Source organism: Dendrobates tinctorius, unplaced genomic scaffold, assembly GCF_039654945.1.
Source record: "Dendrobates tinctorius isolate UK_male_01 unplaced genomic scaffold, ASM3965494v1 ptg000111l, whole genome shotgun sequence".
Taxonomy (NCBI): Eukaryota; Metazoa; Chordata; class Amphibia; order Anura; family Dendrobatidae; genus Dendrobates; species Dendrobates tinctorius.
Window position 1 is genome coordinate 36198362 of NW_027361779.1, and position 17606 is coordinate 36215967.

The 17606-nt window shown below is 43.7% G+C and overlaps 1 protein-coding gene across 2 annotated transcripts in view; it reads left to right on the forward strand.

Annotated features, from left to right (window-relative positions):
* Positions 1-17606, forward strand: part of SNAP91 (synaptosome associated protein 91) — a 201109-nt gene that overhangs the window by 53961 nt on the left and 129542 nt on the right. For both annotated transcript variants that reach the window (XM_073589657.1, XM_073589658.1), the window contains exons 3-4: positions 515-657; positions 4283-4358. In XM_073589657.1, the coding sequence (XP_073445758.1) occupies positions 515-657; positions 4283-4358 (219 nt within the window). The remainder of the gene's footprint in view (positions 1-514; positions 658-4282; positions 4359-17606) is intronic.

Consider the following 17606-nt stretch of genomic DNA (forward strand, 5'->3'; position numbering starts at 1 on the left):
CGTAAAGCGTATAAATCCCCTTTCACAGTGCATTCTTCCCCCACATTCGGTTGTCCCATCAGGACTTGTGTCTGAACACTCTGCAAAACAGTATTCGGTCATATGCCTTTGGGGCAATTAACTATAATGGTGCAGACTGAGTTAACAACATTTGCTGTTTCGTGCATCACTTTCGGGTGTATACGCGTACTGGAGGAGGACACCTACATGAAGTCTATTACTTTTGGTTGTCCACCTCCAGCAGGCATACATACCTGAAAATGATGCATGACACAGCAAATGGTGACTCCAACTGCACCATTGTAGTCCATTGTTCCGGCGGCGTGTACGCTCGGATCCCATTTTTTGGGAGATTCGGACATAAGCCCTGACAAATGTAGATGTGAAAGACCAATGCAATGCAGTGTGAACAAGGCATGGGAGTGACTGCAGATTCTGTCCACTGTACGTTTCAGGATTATGACCCTTATGTGTTTGTTGTGGAGTACATCCTTTTTTCTTTCTTGCTTTTCAGATTTGATCCAAGCTACCAATGAGACTAATGTGAATATCCCTCAGATGGCAGACACATTGTTTGAGCGAGCCACAAATAGCAGCTGGGTGGTTGTGTTCAAAGCCTTAGTCACAACTCATCATCTGATGGTCCATGGTAATGAGGTAGGAATAAATATATTCAGGCATTTATAAATCCTCTACTACTTGTACTTCAGTGTGGCAGCTGTTTGTGATAACTATATTGTATGTAGCGAAAATATATACTACAATGAAATCCATACAGAGTAGATCCACAAGGCATGGAAAAGCCGAGGGTCTTGCCTGCAAATTTGTGCTGATAAAATTCTCATCTGAATAGACTGGCATTGGGAAGCTTCTACCAGACTGCAGCATGTCAATTCCTGTTGCATTGATAAAAAATGTATTTTGCATTGAGGCCTAAAAATCCATTGACTTGCCCTTAGTATCATCCATAAATTGTCCTGTTTCAATTTGTAATATTTTTACCTGTGGGAAAATAAGATATAGAACTTTTTTTTTTTTTCTTTTGTGACCTGTGTATTGTTTTTGTGACTAGATCATGTGACCCTTTTCAATAAATGTTCCTTGTCACAAAAATGCGTCCTACTTTGATCTCTGTTGCGGAACAAATTTGTCATTGGTCCCATGATAAGAAATGGGGGGAGGGGGGATTAAAAACCCAAAACACATATGTTTGTATTTTACTATGTAAAATGGTCTTGGTCAGCTGATCTTTGTTATGTAATCTGAAGGCAGCATAATATAGGGGCTGAGACCCTGTTTCCAGCAGTGTGTCACTTGCTGGTCTGCAAGCCATCATTTTCAGTTTTGTCAATCAGTCTTCTTCAGATCTAGCAGTGCTCTGAATGCTGAGCTGTATATAATCCCACCCACCCCACTGATTGGCAGCTTTCTGGATACTGTTTATTGACAAAAAGCTGCTGATAGATGATGGTGGGTGGGGTTTCTCAGAGCAGAAGGACTACATGGCACCAGACATCTAGTCCTGTAGTGTTAATCTGCTGATAAAACACAGATTGTATTGCTACAGCACCTGATCTTCAGCTATGAGTGTTAGCCCTCATGGCAGGTAGCTCTTCTTCTAGCTTATGGTTAACATAGGAGAGCATCTTTGTGAGCTGGATGTCAGTGCTGGGAGACAATGGAGTTGGTTTAGTTGCTCAATTCGATAGCAAGCCATCTTCTATATTCTGTTTACAGCCGATGCAGTCACACACAGCCCTGGTCATGTGCCATCGCAGTAAACTCTCTACGGTGTTGAATACAAGTCAGCAGGGGAGCTCTGAGAACTTGGGATTAACGTTGACGTTAGAAGATCGAGGCATTCTTGACAATTATAGGGCTTGTCCAACACTTAACGAGCAAACGGAGGCAAGCTCTTTTACCATCATCCTAGTGGACCCAACTGAGGCCACCCGAGAAATGGTGTGTGCCTACCAACGTGGTGAAAACATGATACATATTCAGACCCAGCTTCTGTTGACGGGGTCACATTTCCGAGGTCATTCTGATTGATCCCTTCTGCCTACCTGGAGATACAGCTGTCCTTCAGAATGACCTTGCAAGTCCCACCCCATTGCGCGCAGGAGCATTATGTGCTCTGCGCCGGGGAACAACGGCACTGGGTACAATAGGCAGGTAAGTTGCAATTACCTGCCTGTTAGTGCTTGGATACATTTTTTTTGTGTCAAGTCCCAGATATACCCTTTAAATGTAATAATTAAAAACCTGTAAGCCAAAGCCACCGAGTCAGAGGTAAATCAAGTATACAGGTTGTAATCAACAATGCAATTCTTAAATCTATAAAGAGAGACTACACCTGCCAAAAATAGTTTAGAAGCATATAGATTTATTGACCTATAAAAATATTTGTGTGTAGTAGACCCAATCTTACAAATATCCACCAAGAAATGAGTACGGTAGTTGTATTTTGATTCAGACGATTTGTGTATACATCGCAATTCATATAGTGTTGTAGGGAGAAAAAAAAAAATGGTATAATAGAGAGAGGACAAATTCGCCAAAAATGGTTGAGGTTTCTAATATAAAGATTCTATTCTACAATAATACAATGTCACTAGAGGTAGATGTGTAGGGGGTAAAAAGTGTATAGTGTATACATTAGAAATTCAAAGAAAATTAATTGAACAAATTATGAAAAATAATGCGGTACTATACCAGACATCCAATAAAATGCATGTAGTTACAGAAAAGTATGCAGAAGTGCTACATATAATGTGCTGCATACTGTTACATAAATGACTGTGTCTCCTATAAACATATGATGGGTGAGCTAGTTCTGAATCTGATAAAACTACATAAGTGTACCGTTACACCTAGCGATGCACCAGCGATCCCGACCAGCGATATGACGCGGTCAGGATCGCTGGTGCATCGCTAAGTGGTCGCTAGTGAGCTGCCACACAGGCAGATCTCACCAGCGACTTCGCAGGGGATGGGGATCGCTACTTACATGTCAGACGCGGCGATCCTGCGTCCTCCTGCCCGGCTCCACGCGTTGCTCGTTGTCACAGCAGGAAGCGCCGCAGGAAGTGGCCGACAAGGAATGGTCCAGGACCTTCTCGCGCGATCAGCGATAACCAGCGGGGGAGCCAGTCGGAGGTAAGTATCACATGCAGCGATATCGCTGCAACGTCACAAAATCGGTGACTTTACAGCGATATTGCTAGCGATATCGCAGTGTGTAACGGGGGCTTAAGAGACCACACAGTAACAAAAGGTAAGAAACCTAGTAAGACTGGATGAAACTAAGCACATCAGCTCATTGGCTTGCTCCCGATGTACGTTTCGCCGTCACATCATCAGTGGGAAGATACCTTTTATTGTAATCGTTAGACAATATGTAACGGTAAATTTTTTTTTTTTTTTTTTTTTTCTTATACCACCCTGCTTGGTCATACTTTGACTACTTTGCTGCCGCCAACACTGGAAACCTGTATTGTGAGGAGGGGCAAGATGGATTCAAATACGTATCAGGAAATCCTAGGAGAAAATCTTCTCTGAGGAAACTGAAGCCAAGGCGTCACTGGGTCTTGCAGCAGAGCAACCTCAGTCTAGGTTTGGGTTTTGGAAAAGTTCTGGAAGATTCTGGAGTGCTACTCAGTCACTTGACACCGATTAGAAAATCTTTAGTGGGATTTAACCCGTTCCCAACATATGACGTACAGTTCTATCATATGTCAGGTCCCTGACTTGAATGTGGGCTCACAAGTGGAGCCCGTATCTTTCCTGGCAGATGATACCTGAATTATTCAGTCGTCATCTGTGTCTTAATGGCCATGGGCTCCACTGCACCTGAGGTTGTTGACACGTTAAATATTGCTGTCAGTCTTTGATGGAGGCATTTAACACGCCATCAAGGGGATGTCATGTGTCTGTTATGTGATCACGGGGCGCCATGGGTTGACATGACAGTCGGGGATCTTATGACTATTCTTCTGCGTTTAGCTGGCTTTCATAGGAGACTATGATTTTTGCTTTACATAGCTGTGCTAATGCATGAAGGGGTTGTATTTTGGGAAACCGCTTTTTATATTAGTTGTGTTGAGACATTTAAATTGTTCCTATTTGGTTTATTGCAAACACCAGAAAGTTTGTCAATTTAGCAAATAAACTGAATATGCAATTCGAGTTGAATAATTTAGCCTCAACAGTACTTAAAATAAAACATATTTCAAAAGTTGAGCACAATGTCTTATACAACTTTTTTTGTTGTTTATTGCAGAGATTCATCCAATATTTGGCATCGCGAAACACACTATTTAATCTTAGCAACTTTTTGGACAAAAGTGGATCACACGGTAAGGATGCATCTATCTATCTGTTTGGTTAATGGGGGGTGGGGGGGGGCAAAACTTGTGAGTGGGCCTCTAATCATGTAACCCTATATTACAAATATGGTGGCGCTCTACATCAGAGTCTTAACTGTATCGGCATGCTGCGCACAAGCTGATGGTTAAAAGCTGCGTAGCTCTGGGTAGGCACCCTCTGCCCCACCCCCATGCCCCTGGTAGAGTCCATCTAAGGCCATGTATCTGTGTCTGGCTGAATGGCTGGATATATATATATATATATCTATATATCTATCACACAGTTAGGTCCATATATATATTTGGACAGACATTTTTCTAATTTTGGTTCTAGACATTATCACAATGAATTTTAAACAAAACAATTCAGATGCAGTTGAAGTTCAGACTTTCAGCTTTCATTTGAGGGTATCCACATTAAAATTGGATGAAGGGTTTAGGAGTTTCCGTTCCTTAACATGTGCCACCCTGTTTTTAAAGGGACAAAAAGTAATTGGACAATTGACTCCAAGGCTATTTCATGGACAGGTGTGGGCAATCCCTTTATGTCATTCTCAATTAAGCAGATAAAAGGCCTGGAGTTGATTTGAGGTGTGGTGCTTGCATTTGGAAGGTTTTGCTGTGAAGGAAACATGCGGTCAAAGGAGCTCTCCATGCAGGTGAAACAAATCATCCTTAAGCTGCAAAAACAGAAAAAACCCATCCGAGAAATTGCTACAACATTAGGAGTGGCAAAATCTACAGTTTGGTACATCCTGAGAAAGAAAGAAAGCACTGGTGAACTCATCAATGCAAAAAGACCTGGGCGCCCACTGAAGACAGCAGTGGTGGATGATCGCAGAATAATCTACATGGTGAAGAGAAACCCCTTCACAACAGCCAACCAAGTGAACAACACTCTCCAGGAGGTAGGCGTATCAATATCCAAATCTACATTAAAGAGAAGACTGCATGAAAGTAAATACAGAGGGTTCACTGCATGGTGTAAGCCCCTCATAAGCATCAAGAATAAAAAGGCTAGACTGGACTTTGCTAAAAAACATCTAAAAAAGCCAGCACAGTTCTGGAAGAACATTCTTTGGACAGATGAACCCAAGATCAACCTCTACCAGAATGATGGAAAGAGAAAAGTATGGCGAAGGCGTGGTACAGCTCATGATCCAAAGCATACCACATCTGTAAAACATGGCGGAGGCAGTGTGATGGCTTGGGCATGCATGGCTGCCAGTGGCACTGGGTCACTAGTGTTTATTGATGATGTGACACAGGACAGAAGCAGCTGAATGAATTCTGAGGTATTCAGAGCCATACTGTGTGCTCAGATCCAGCCAAATGCAGCCAAACTGATTGCTCGTTGTTTCATACTACAGATGGACAATGACCCAAAACATAAAGCCAAAGCAACCCAGGCGTTTATTAAAGCAAAGAAGTGGAATATTCTTGAATGGCGAAGTCAGTCACCTGATCTCAACCCAATTGAGCATGCATTTCACTTGTTAAAAACTTCAGACAGGCCCACAAACAGCTACTGAAAACCACCGCAGTGAAGGCCTGGTAGAGCATCAAAAAGGAGGAAACAGTGTCTGGTGATGTCCATGAGTTCTAGACTTCAGGCAGTCATTGCCAACAAAGGGTTTTCATCCAAGTACTAGAAATGAACATTTTATTTACAATTATTTAATCTGTCCAATTACTTTTGATCCCTTTAAAAACAGGGTGGTTCATGTTAAGGAGCTGAAACTCCTAAACCCTTCATCCAATTTTAATGTGGATACCCTCAAATGAAAGCTGAAAGTTTGAACTTCAACTGCATCTGAATTGTTTTGTTTAAAATTCATTGTGGTAATGTCTAGAACCAAAACTAGAAAAATGTTGTCTATGTCCAAATATATATATGGACCGAACTGTATGTGTATATATGTGTATGTATATATGTATATATATATATATGTATGTATGTATGTATATGTATATATATATATATATATATATATATATATATATATATATATATATATATATATATATATGTATATATGTGTGTGTGTGTATATATATATTTTATACACACAATCATGGCTTCCGGGGGGGGGTAGGGGGTGCCCACCCAAAGCTGTGCTACATAAAGTTGGGCTCAATAGTTTACATACCCCAGCAGAATTTTTGCTTTCTTGGCCTTTCAGAGAATATAAATGATAACAAGAAAACTTTTTTTCATGGTTAGTAGTTGGGTGAAGCCATTTATTGTCAAACTACTGTGTTTTCTCTTTTTTAAATCATAATGACAACCCAAAGCATCCGAATGACCCTGATCAAAAGTTCACATACCCCGATGATCTTGGCTTGATAACATGCACAGAAGTTGACACAAATGGGCTTGAATGGCTACTAAAGGTATCATCTTCACCTGTGACCTGTTTGCTTGTAATCAGTGTGTGCATAAAAGCTGCGAGAGTTTCTGGGATCCAGACACTCTTGCACCTTTCATCCAGCCACTCACGTTTCTGGATTGTGAGTCATGGGGAAAAGAAATGTATTGTCAATGGGTCTACGGGAAAAGGTAGTTGAACTGTATAAAGCAGGAAAGGGATACAAAAAGATATCCAAGGAATTGATGATCCCAGTCATTCATATCCTCTGAAAAAGGCCAAGAAAGCAAAAGTGCCGGGGTATGAAAACTTTTGCGCACAACTGCATATTATATGATATTGATACTTCCAAGCTGTGGAAATTTCTGCCTTGCTGTATACATGTAACATTTCTGCAGTCAAATCTATAAGTGACCCGAGATGGATTTTCCGAATTATCGGAATCCAGATTTGACACCTTTTGCATTAAAAGATGTTTTTCTTTGCAGTTTCTTTCCCATGTAGTTGTAGTGTTCAAACCCCCTTCCATGTACATTGTACTGCGATCATGTGTAGTACTACATGCCATACTATATTGTCCATTCATACAGTTTTACAGGAAATATAAACATTTTGCTTTGTGACTTGTTAGGATTTTTTCACAGCGGGTTGTTCCTAGGGAAAATGTGAGCTGGACAATGTTTGAGGTCTCCCATAATGTCTTCTGTTGGCTGTAGACAAATAGGATTTGTAACAATGACCTGCTGAGACTACTTTTAGCTTCCAAGCAAGAATGCTTTTGCTCTGCGTTTCCATGATAATAGCCCTGACCTCTTGACAGCATAATAAGTGGCATCTATTTTAGGGATGCCATTCCCTTACAGTATCTGCCATGAGGAATACACAACTGAACATAACCTTATGTTTCTTGGATCAAAATTCCCTTGTTTGTATGATGTAGACCTTTCCTTTCCGCTAGCAAATTTTATAGGAAAATTGGAGATACCGTAATTACTGTTATTTTATTTGCAAACTTTTCACTTACAAAACGGAAGATATTAGAAATGCAGACTTTGAGGTAGCTTTTTTTTTTTTTCCATGAATAGGGCGACCATTGTCATTATCAATCTGCTGGCAAAGGCTATATTCATATGTGACGTGTATGTTGCAGTAGTTGCTGCAACTGAATGTCAGTTCAAGCATCTGAAAAAAGCAACATTGCTGTGCACATGTTCAGTCTTTTGTTACTTCTAAGTAACATTGTTTATTCTTTGGGTGGCTTCATGTAATTTAAATGAGAGGACAAAAAAAACCAGTTCAGGAAAATTTATTTTTTATTATTGCTCCATTTATTCCATGGCGTTTTACAGGTGAAAAGGGGTATAAATAATACAATAATCATGAACAAAACAAGTCAACGACTGGTACATGAGGGGAGAGGGCCCTGCTCATGTGGGGGCTCAGCCTACAAGGGATGAGTGAGGATTCAATAAGGCAGAGTTGGTCGTGCAGTGGCTTGGTGAATTAGTGATTACTGCAGTTTGTAGGATAGTTGGAAGAGGTGCTTCTGTGGTTCTTGAGGTTCCTTTTGAAGGTTTCCACAGTAGGCAAGAGTCAGATATGTTGGGATAGGGGGAATGCACGATGAAAATCTTGTTTGTGATTGTGGTAAGAGGAGACTAGTGAAGGGGATCTTGTGAGTATCGGAGGTTGCATTCAGGTAAGTACTGGGAGATTAGGTCACAGATGGAGGAGATGGATTGGGGTTTTGAACTGTAATCTCTGGGAAATGATAAGCCAATGGATGAGCTGGCAGAGAGGAGAGGCTGAGAAATAGTGGGGGGACAGGTGGCTTAGGGCTGCAAGAATGTTAGAAGGGAGGCCACAGAGCAGTAGGTTGCAGTAGTCGAGTCAGGAGATGATGAGGGCATGCACTAGTGTTTTTGCAGATTCTTGGTTAAATGTTCGAATCCAGGAAATATTTCTGATTTGGAGTTGGTGAGAAGTGGAAATGGCTTGGATATGTGGTTTGAAGGAGAGATAAAATGACTGCCTACCCTTGGCTGCAAGTACAGAGACAATTGGCAGAGAAATATAATGGAGAGCAGTCTCAGCAGAGATCAGGAGAGATGCATCTAGGAGCCTTATCTGTGTATACAGATGTGACCTTCTTTAACTTGTTTCTAAACCTGACATCCTGAGATATGGTGTGGGATGTGGAACAAAAACAATGGTTGCCATACCACCCAAAGGCTTTTCATGTAAAAGAAAAAGTGCTATATAATTTTAAGATGTAAAATATGTAATATTTTTTTTTTTTTTTGCCTTTCCCATCTTGTAGAACATTGGATAAGGGTAGAACCTCTGTGGTGTCTTTGCACATCCTGCATGTTAGCACAAATGTACGCCACAGAGATGGCCTGGATACAGGAGCTGTTGGCATCCATGTCCTTGAGCAGTTACTCTGCGCTAACAACTGAGATTGGAGAGAACCCATATACCGTAATCATATCCTGGCTTTTTATAGGGAACCTGTTGGGCAGGATCATCACTTATAAATTAATTACATGGCTGCATATGTATTTTTAATGGCTATTACAGGTAAGTTTACAGTATATTACACCTTCTCACTTTTTTTTAACCCCTTAGTGACCACCAATACATCTTTTTACTGACCTCACATATCAGACAATAGCATCCCTCGACTGGTGAAAATGCAGCAGCTGTCGACTGTACACTATAGCTGACACCTTGCTGTATCATCCTTGATTGGTGTTGGCACCAACTATGGCTTCTTAACCTCTTAGATACTGCTGTCAATATTGATTATAGCATCTAAATGGTTAACAGAGTGTGGAGGCTCCCTTTGTAACCACATTGGCATCCTGAGATCATGATTGTGGTCCTGATGTTTGCCATGCCAATTCACGGCCAAAAACAGTGTTAACCCCTTTCTGACATCAGACGTACTATACCGTCCATGGGACCCGGGCCCCTATGCCCATGGACGGGATAGTACGTCTAGCGCGATCAGCTGCGCTCACGGGGGGAGCGCAGCTGATCGCTGCCGGGTGTCAGCTGATTATCACAGCTGACACCCGGCACTATGTGTCAGGGGCGGTCACGGACCGCCCCCCCGACACGTTAACCCCTTGCACACCGCGATCAAACACGATCGCGGTGTACCGGGGGCTAAAGGGAAGCATCGGCAGGGAGAGGTCCCTCCGTGCTTCCCTGAGCCCCCCACAGCAGCGCAATGTGCAGCGCTGCTGCAGGGGGCTCCTTCCCTGCAGGTCCCCGGATCCAAGATGGTGACTGGGACCTTCAGGGACCTGCAGGGAGATGGCTTCCTCAGTACCTGCAAAGCGCAGACATGAGGAAGTCTGATTCTATGCCTGTGACAGATCGCTGATCTGTGATGTGACAGATCAGCGATCTGTCACATGACAGCTATGTCCCCCCTGGGACAATGTAATAAAATTAAAAAAAAAGTGTAAAAATAATTTTAAAAGAATCGCTAAATTAAAAAAACAAATATTCCCTAATTTATTTTTTGGAAATAATAAAAAAATAAAAGTGCACATATTTGGTATTGCCGCGTCCGTAACGACCCGCCCTATAAAACTGTCCCATTAGTTAACCCATTTAGCGAACCCCTTAAAAAATAAAAAAGAAGCAAAAAATGATTATCATACCGCCGAACAAAGTGCAATAACGCGCAATCAAAAAGACGCATATAAATATCCATGGTACCGCTGAAAGTCATCTTGTCCCGCAAAAAAACGAGCCGCCATACAGCGACATCAGCGAAAAAATAAGTTATAGCTCGCAGAATAAAGCAATGCAAAAATAATTTTTTATATAAAATTGTTTTCATTGCATGAAAGCACCAAAACATAAAAAAAGACATAAATGAGGTATCGCTGTAACGGTACTGACCCGAAGAATAAAACCGCCTTATCAATTTTACCGCACGCGGAACGGTGTAAACGCACCCCCCAAAAGAAATTCATGAAACGCTGGTTTTTGTTCATTCGGCGTCTCAAAAATCGGAATAAAAAGCGATCAAAAAATGTCACGCGCCCGAAAATGGTGCCAATAAAAACGACAACTCGTCCCGCAAAAAATAAGACCTCGCATGACTCTGTGGGTCAAAATGCGGAAAAATTATAGGTCTCAAAATGTGGTGATACAAAAACTATTTTTACAATAAAAAGCGTCTTTTAGCGTGCGACAGCTGCCAAAAATAAAAACCCGCCATAAATAGTAAATCAAACCCGGCCCCGTTATCACCCCCTTAGTTAGGGAAAAATAATAAAATTTAAAAAAAAAAGGGTATTTATTTCCATTTTCCCATTAGGGTTAGGGCTGAGATTATGGTTAGGGGTGTGTTGGGGTTAGGGTTGGAGTTAGAATTGGGGGTTTCCACTGTTTGGGCACATCAGGTGCTCTCCAAATGCAACATGGCATCTGATCTCCATTCCAGCCAATTCTGTGTTGAAAAAGTCAAATGGTCAAACAGTGGGTTACCCCCACATATGGGGTATCAGCCTACTCAGGACAAATTGCAAAACAACTTTTGGGGTCCAATTTCTACTGTTACCCTTAGGAAAATAAAAAATTGGGGGCAAAAATATCATTTTTGTGGGAAAAAATGATTTTTTTATTTTCACGCCTGGGCGTTATAAACTTCTGTGAAGCACTGGAGGGTTCAAAGTGCTCCACACACATCTAGATAAGTTCCGTGGGGGGGGTCTAGTTTCCAAAATGGGGTCACTTGTGGGGGGTTTCCACTGTTTGGGTAGATCAGGGGCTCTCCAAAGGCAACATGACACCTGCAGACCATTCAATCAAAGTCTGCATTCCAAAACATCACTACTTCCCTTCCGAGCCCCGACGTGTGCCCATACAGTAGTTTTCTCCCACATATGAGGTATCAGCATACTCGGGACAAATTGGACAATAACTTTTGCAGTCTAATTTCTCCTGTTACCCTTGGTAAAATAAAAAAAAATGACCTGAAGTGAAAAAGTGAAATGTTCATTTTTTTTAAACATTCAAAAAATTCCTGTGAAGCACCTGAAGGGTTAATAAACTTCTTGAATGTGGTTTTGAGCACCTTGAGGGGTGCAGTTTTTGGAATGGTGTTACTTTTGGGTATTTTCTGCCATATAGACCCCTCAAAGTGGCTTCAAATTTGATGTGGTCCGTAAAAATAAAATGGTGTTGCAAAAATGAGAAATCGCTGGTCAACTTTTAATCCTTATAACTTCCTAACAAAAAAAAATTTTGGTTCCAAAATTGTGCTGATGTAAAGTAAACATGTGGGAAATGTTACTTATTAAGTTTTTTTGTGCCGTATCTCTGTGATTTAAGGGCATAAAAATTCAAAGTTGGAAGATTTCGAAATTTTCGCCAAATTTCCATTTTTTTCACAAGTAAACGCAAGTTATTTGAATGAAATTTTACCACTAACATGAAGTACAATATGTCACGAGAAAACAATGTCAGAATAACCAGGATCCATGGAAGCGTTTCAGAGTTATTACCTCATAAAGGGACAGTGGTCAGAATTGTAAAAATTGGCCCGGTCATGAACGTGCAAACCACCCTTGGGGGTAAAGGGGTTAAAGTCTGCTGGCTATAGCGACCTGTTCAGAAGTTATCAAAATTTAGGTAGTAAAAATAACATTTATCTTTCCTGTCATGCCACTTTGTATTCATTCCTGAAAAGCACCCGAATGGTTAATAAATTACCTGATAGCAGTTTTGAATGATTTGAGGGGTGCTGTTTTTAATATGGTCTCATTTTGGTGGATCTAGATGTAGTAAAATCCTTGCTTCAAAACTGAATAGGGCCCTAAAAAACTTTTGTAAATTTCCATGAAAAATTGCTGCTACAGTTTTAAACTTTATAGCATGCTAACAAAATAAACGAATATTTTAAAAAATAGTGCTGATGTAAAGCCGACATGTGGGAAATGTTATTTAACCCCTTAACGACCGCCGATACTCCTTTTAACGGTGGTAGTTAAGGGTACTTAAACCACAGCTCCGTGAATTCACGGCGCTGTGGAAAAAGTGTATAGCGTCCATCATGGTCGGATTTTCTCCTGAGTCTCAGCTGCCTGGAGTAGCCGAGACCCCAGAGAACATGACTCGGGTCAGTTTTTACCGACCCCACTTTTGCTATCGCAATTATTAACCGTGTAACGGCGACCGCAAAAAAAAAGTTTGTCATTTAATTTCTCTCTCCTCTGATGTGATTGCACATCAGAGGAGAGAGAAATGGGGTCCCCGATTCCCCCTCCCGGTGGTCCTCGGCCCGCGTGCTTCCCCTCCATGGGCACCGGCATCTTCTTCCAGGAAGAAAATGGCAGGCGCATGCGCAGTGCGCCTGCCGAGATCGACCGGCTGGCACCCGACAAGAATTCGTTCATTCATGGTACATTTTGATCACTGTGATAAACCCTAACAAAAAAATTTTTTTCAAAAATTGTGCTGGTGTAAAGTAGACATGTGTGAAATGTTATTTCTCCCTCACCCATGACAGCACCACGGAGAGAGGGGGTCCGCCCATCAAGGACAGGAACCTACAGACAAAAGAGCGGCACCTCTCCTCCGCCCCCAGTTGGGTTCCTGTCCTTGACGGGTGAACCACGGCAGCAGGAGCGCAGCACTTACCGGGGTGAAGATCCGGGACCGTCCCGTCCGCAGTCAGACAGCGGGGAGGCCCCTGTCGCGGCGGGGTCGGTTGCCGAAGCCGCCACCGCTGCAGCTGAGGGGCTGTCCAGGGTGAGCGGGCGGGGAGGACCGGGCCGCCGCTCCGGGAGGAGTAGGGGCCGGGGGACGCCGGTATAGGGGCAGCGCCGGGTAAAGAGGTGTACCAAGATGGCGCTGCCCCGAAAATAGAAGGAGGAACTTCCGGGTCCCCGCGGTCGGCGCATGCGCAGCGCGCACTCCCCGGGGAGGCAGCGGTGCAGGCCGGAAAAACAGGTGACGCCAGGGCGGCCTATTCAAATTTGGAACGCTGAAGCAGCCTCAGGGCTGGAAGCGTTCAGGCGTGATGGATAGCGACCAGCATGAGGAGCTACAGCAGCCTAAGCAGCAGCAGTAGCAACATGGGCAGCATCACCAGCACCGCCAAAAGGATAAAGACGGACGGGAGAGCCGGTCCAGTAGTCACTCCACGCAGCAATCAACTGCAAGGAGCAAGTCACCTGCCGTGGATCGCCCAGTGAGGGATTTGGATCCACTTCCAGAACCGGTACCTGCAACCGCGCATGGGGGGTAAGTGGATCTTCGTGAATGTTCCCCATTGTAATAGACTTCTTTCCCTTATCAGGGAAAGAAGAGAGAAAAAACCAAGAACAGGGAATGCCCCACCTGTAGGAAGCCATTACCAACGCCCTGGGAGAAAAAATTATGTGACTCCTGTATACAGGAGGTCCTCGGCGGTGAAACTCTGGATCATGCTGCAGACCTAAGGGCGGTAATCCGAGCAGAAATTCAGAGTGCCCTTTCATCCAAAAAACGGTAAAGGAAAGGAAGGAAGGGGGACGTGGTAATAGAGTCCCAATCAGAGAGCTTATCGTCAGGGGAAGTCACCTCCCATACTGTAAACACCGACTCGTCATCCTCCGAAGAGGAGACGGAAGGTCGTCATTGTTTCCCCCTGGACGAAGTGGATGCCTTAGTAAAAGCGGTAAGATCCACTATGGGGGTGGAAGACCCCCGGACTGATAGATCAGTCCACGACATTATGTTCGGAGGACTGGGTCAAAAGAAACGGAGGGTATTTCCGTTAAATAAGAAAGTCCAAGGCCTCATAGATAAAGAATGGGAAAAACCGGATAGGAAAAACTCTACGGTTCCTTCCATCAAAAGAAAGTACCCATTTGATGAGGAGGCATCCACATCGTGGGATAAAGCCCCCAAACTAGACGTAGCGGTAGCCAAAGCTTCAAGAAGGTTTGCGCTCCCCTTTGAAGATATGGGTACCCTGAAAGACCCATTAGATAAAAAAGCGGATACCCTACTTAAGGGCACCTGGGAATCAGCAGGGGGAAACATCAGGCCGGCGGTAGCGGCAACCTGTACCTCCAGAGCTCTTATGGTATGGATAGACCAATTGGAGAGACAGATAAGGGAAGGGGTTCCCAGAGATAAAATCCTGGAATCCATGCCAATGATAAGAGGGGCGGCAGCCTTCCTGGCCGACTCTTCGGCTGATTCGATAAGATTGTCATCCAAAACGGCAGCTTTGTCGAATGCAGCTAGAAGAGCTTTGTGGTTAAAATGTTGGCCTGGGGATCTCCAGACAAAAATGAAGTTATGCGCCATTCCCTGTGAAGGAAAATTCCTCTTCGGGGAAACTTTGGATGACATCCTCGAAAAGGCAGGCGACAAAAAGAAAGGCTTCCCAAACCTAGGACCAGTGAGCGCCACGGGCTTTAAACGGTCCTTTCGGAACAAAAAGTTCTTTCAGAGGAGACCCCTGAGAGACCAAAAATGGGAAGACAGAAGAAGGGACAGGGGGTTCATCTTCGGTAACTCGTCCCGGGATAAAAAACCCGCCAAGTGACTGTGGGCCCAGGGTGGGAGGGAGACTAAGTTTTTTCCTCCCAGCCTGGGAGAAAATATCCAACAATCCCTGGCTGATAAATCTTATAAGATCAGGATTAAGGATAAGCTTTTATTCTCTCCCGCCGCAAAAATATATAATTACCCCAATAAGGTTGTCAAAAAACGAACAAGACGCCCTCGAAAAGGAGGTCCTGAGTATGTTGGACAAAAAAGTCCTACAGGAGGTTCCCCCACAGGAGAGAGGCAGGGGGTTCTACTCGCCTCTCTTCCTAGTAACCAAACCAGACGGCACCTTCCGCACCATCATAAATTTAAAAAGACTGAATTGCTATATCAAGAACGAAAAATTCAAGATGGAGTCGATCAAATCGACCATCAAAATTCTCTTTCCGCAATGCTTTATGGTGGTCTTAGACCTCAGCGATGCCTACTACCATGTCCCCATTCACAAAGAATCCAGGCAATACCTCAGGCTAGCGGTCTCGATAACAGGAGAAATAAGAGAATTCCAATACAGGGCCCTGCCATTTGGGATCTCAGTGGCTCCACGGGTCTTTACGAAATTGGTGGCAGAGATGATGGCTCACATAAGAGAACAGGATGTTCTGATAGTGCCATATTTGGACGACTTTTTAATAGCGAGCAACTCAGGCCAGAAATGCACAGAACAGAGGGACAGAGTGATGAGCACTCTAAAAAAACCTCGGGTGGCTTCTGAACCTGAAAAAGTCAAGGCTGGAACCAAGGAGAGTCCAGGAGTTCCTAGGCCTGACACTGGATTCAAACATCCAAGTGTGTTACTTGCCAAATCACAAAAGGGACAGAATCATTCATATGGTACAAAAAGCGAGGCAAAACCCTTCTATGACACTAAGACGAGCAATGTCTCGGTTAGGGTCCCTCTCTGCATGCTTGCCGGCGGTCCAGTGGGCACAAATACACATGAGGGATCTGCAGTGGGATGTCCTGACCAACCAGTGGGCTTTAGGAGACCACTTAGAACATCATATTACGCTAGATTCAAAAACTATTCATTCCCTAGCCTGGTGGGAGGACAAAAACAACTTGTCCAAAGGGATTCCCTGGGAGGCCAAGATCACACATGTAATTACCACCGACGCCAGTCCCGTGGGATGGGGAGCACAGATGGGCATCAGTGTGGCTCAAGGAGGATGGAGAGGTCAAGAACTAAAAGCCTCCTCGAATCAAAAAGAACTGCTAGCAGTAAATTATGCCTTGAGTCACTTTTTGCCAGCATTAAAGGGCCATCATGTCCGGATATTCTCGGACAACCGAGTAACAGTGGCCTATATAAACCACCAGGGGGGAACCAGGTCCAGAACGCTAATGGAGGCATCCTCCGAGATATTCAGGTTAGCCGAGGAAAACTTACTGTCCCTATCGGCGCTACACATACGGGGAGTAGAGAACCAGACAGCAGACTTTCTGAGCCGTACCCAACTACATCAAGGGGAGTGGGCTCTAAATCAGTCCGTTTTTCAGAAGATTGTGGAAATGTGGGGAACCCCAGACATATTCTTATTTGCAGACCACAAAAACAAAAAAGTGGAAGCATTCTGTTCTCTAAATCCCAAAGGGAATCCTCGGACCCTGGACGCATTTATGCTCCCATGGACACGGGGACTACTGTATGCCTTCCCACCGACCATTCTCCTCCCGGCGGTGATGAGGAAAGTCAGGGAAGAGGGGGCTCGGGTAATACTTATAGCCCCTTTCTGGCCAAAAAGAACATGGTTTTCATGGCTCAGAATAATGTCAGTAGCCGACCCCTGGGTTCTACCAGATCTCCCCGACCTTCTATCGCAGGGTCCTGTGCTACACCTCCAAGCAGTGAACCTCCATTTAACAGCATGGAATTTGAAAGGTCACTGCTGAGGGAGAAAGGATTTTCAGAAAATCTAATTTCCACGTTGCAAAAAAGTAGAAAACCAATTACAACCAGAGCCTATGGTAGAACCTGGAGGAAATTCCTATCCAGTTCGGGGGCAAAGGTTCAGGATGGAATACAAATGGATAAAATCCTGGAATTCCTCCAAAGGGGGTTAGAACAGGGACTAGCGACTAACACACTGAGGGTACAGGTAGCGGCCCTAGGCGCCCTCTATAATCAGGAGGTGGCGAGCGACCCTTGGGTATCACGGTTTGAGGGCCGCAGCCAGGTCTAGACCAATAACTACCCAGAAAGTACCATCATGGGATCTGAACTTAGTGTTGTCAGCCCTAACAGGACCCCCATTCGAGCCTATCCAGTCAGCTCCACTAAAGACCCTATCATTAAAAACGA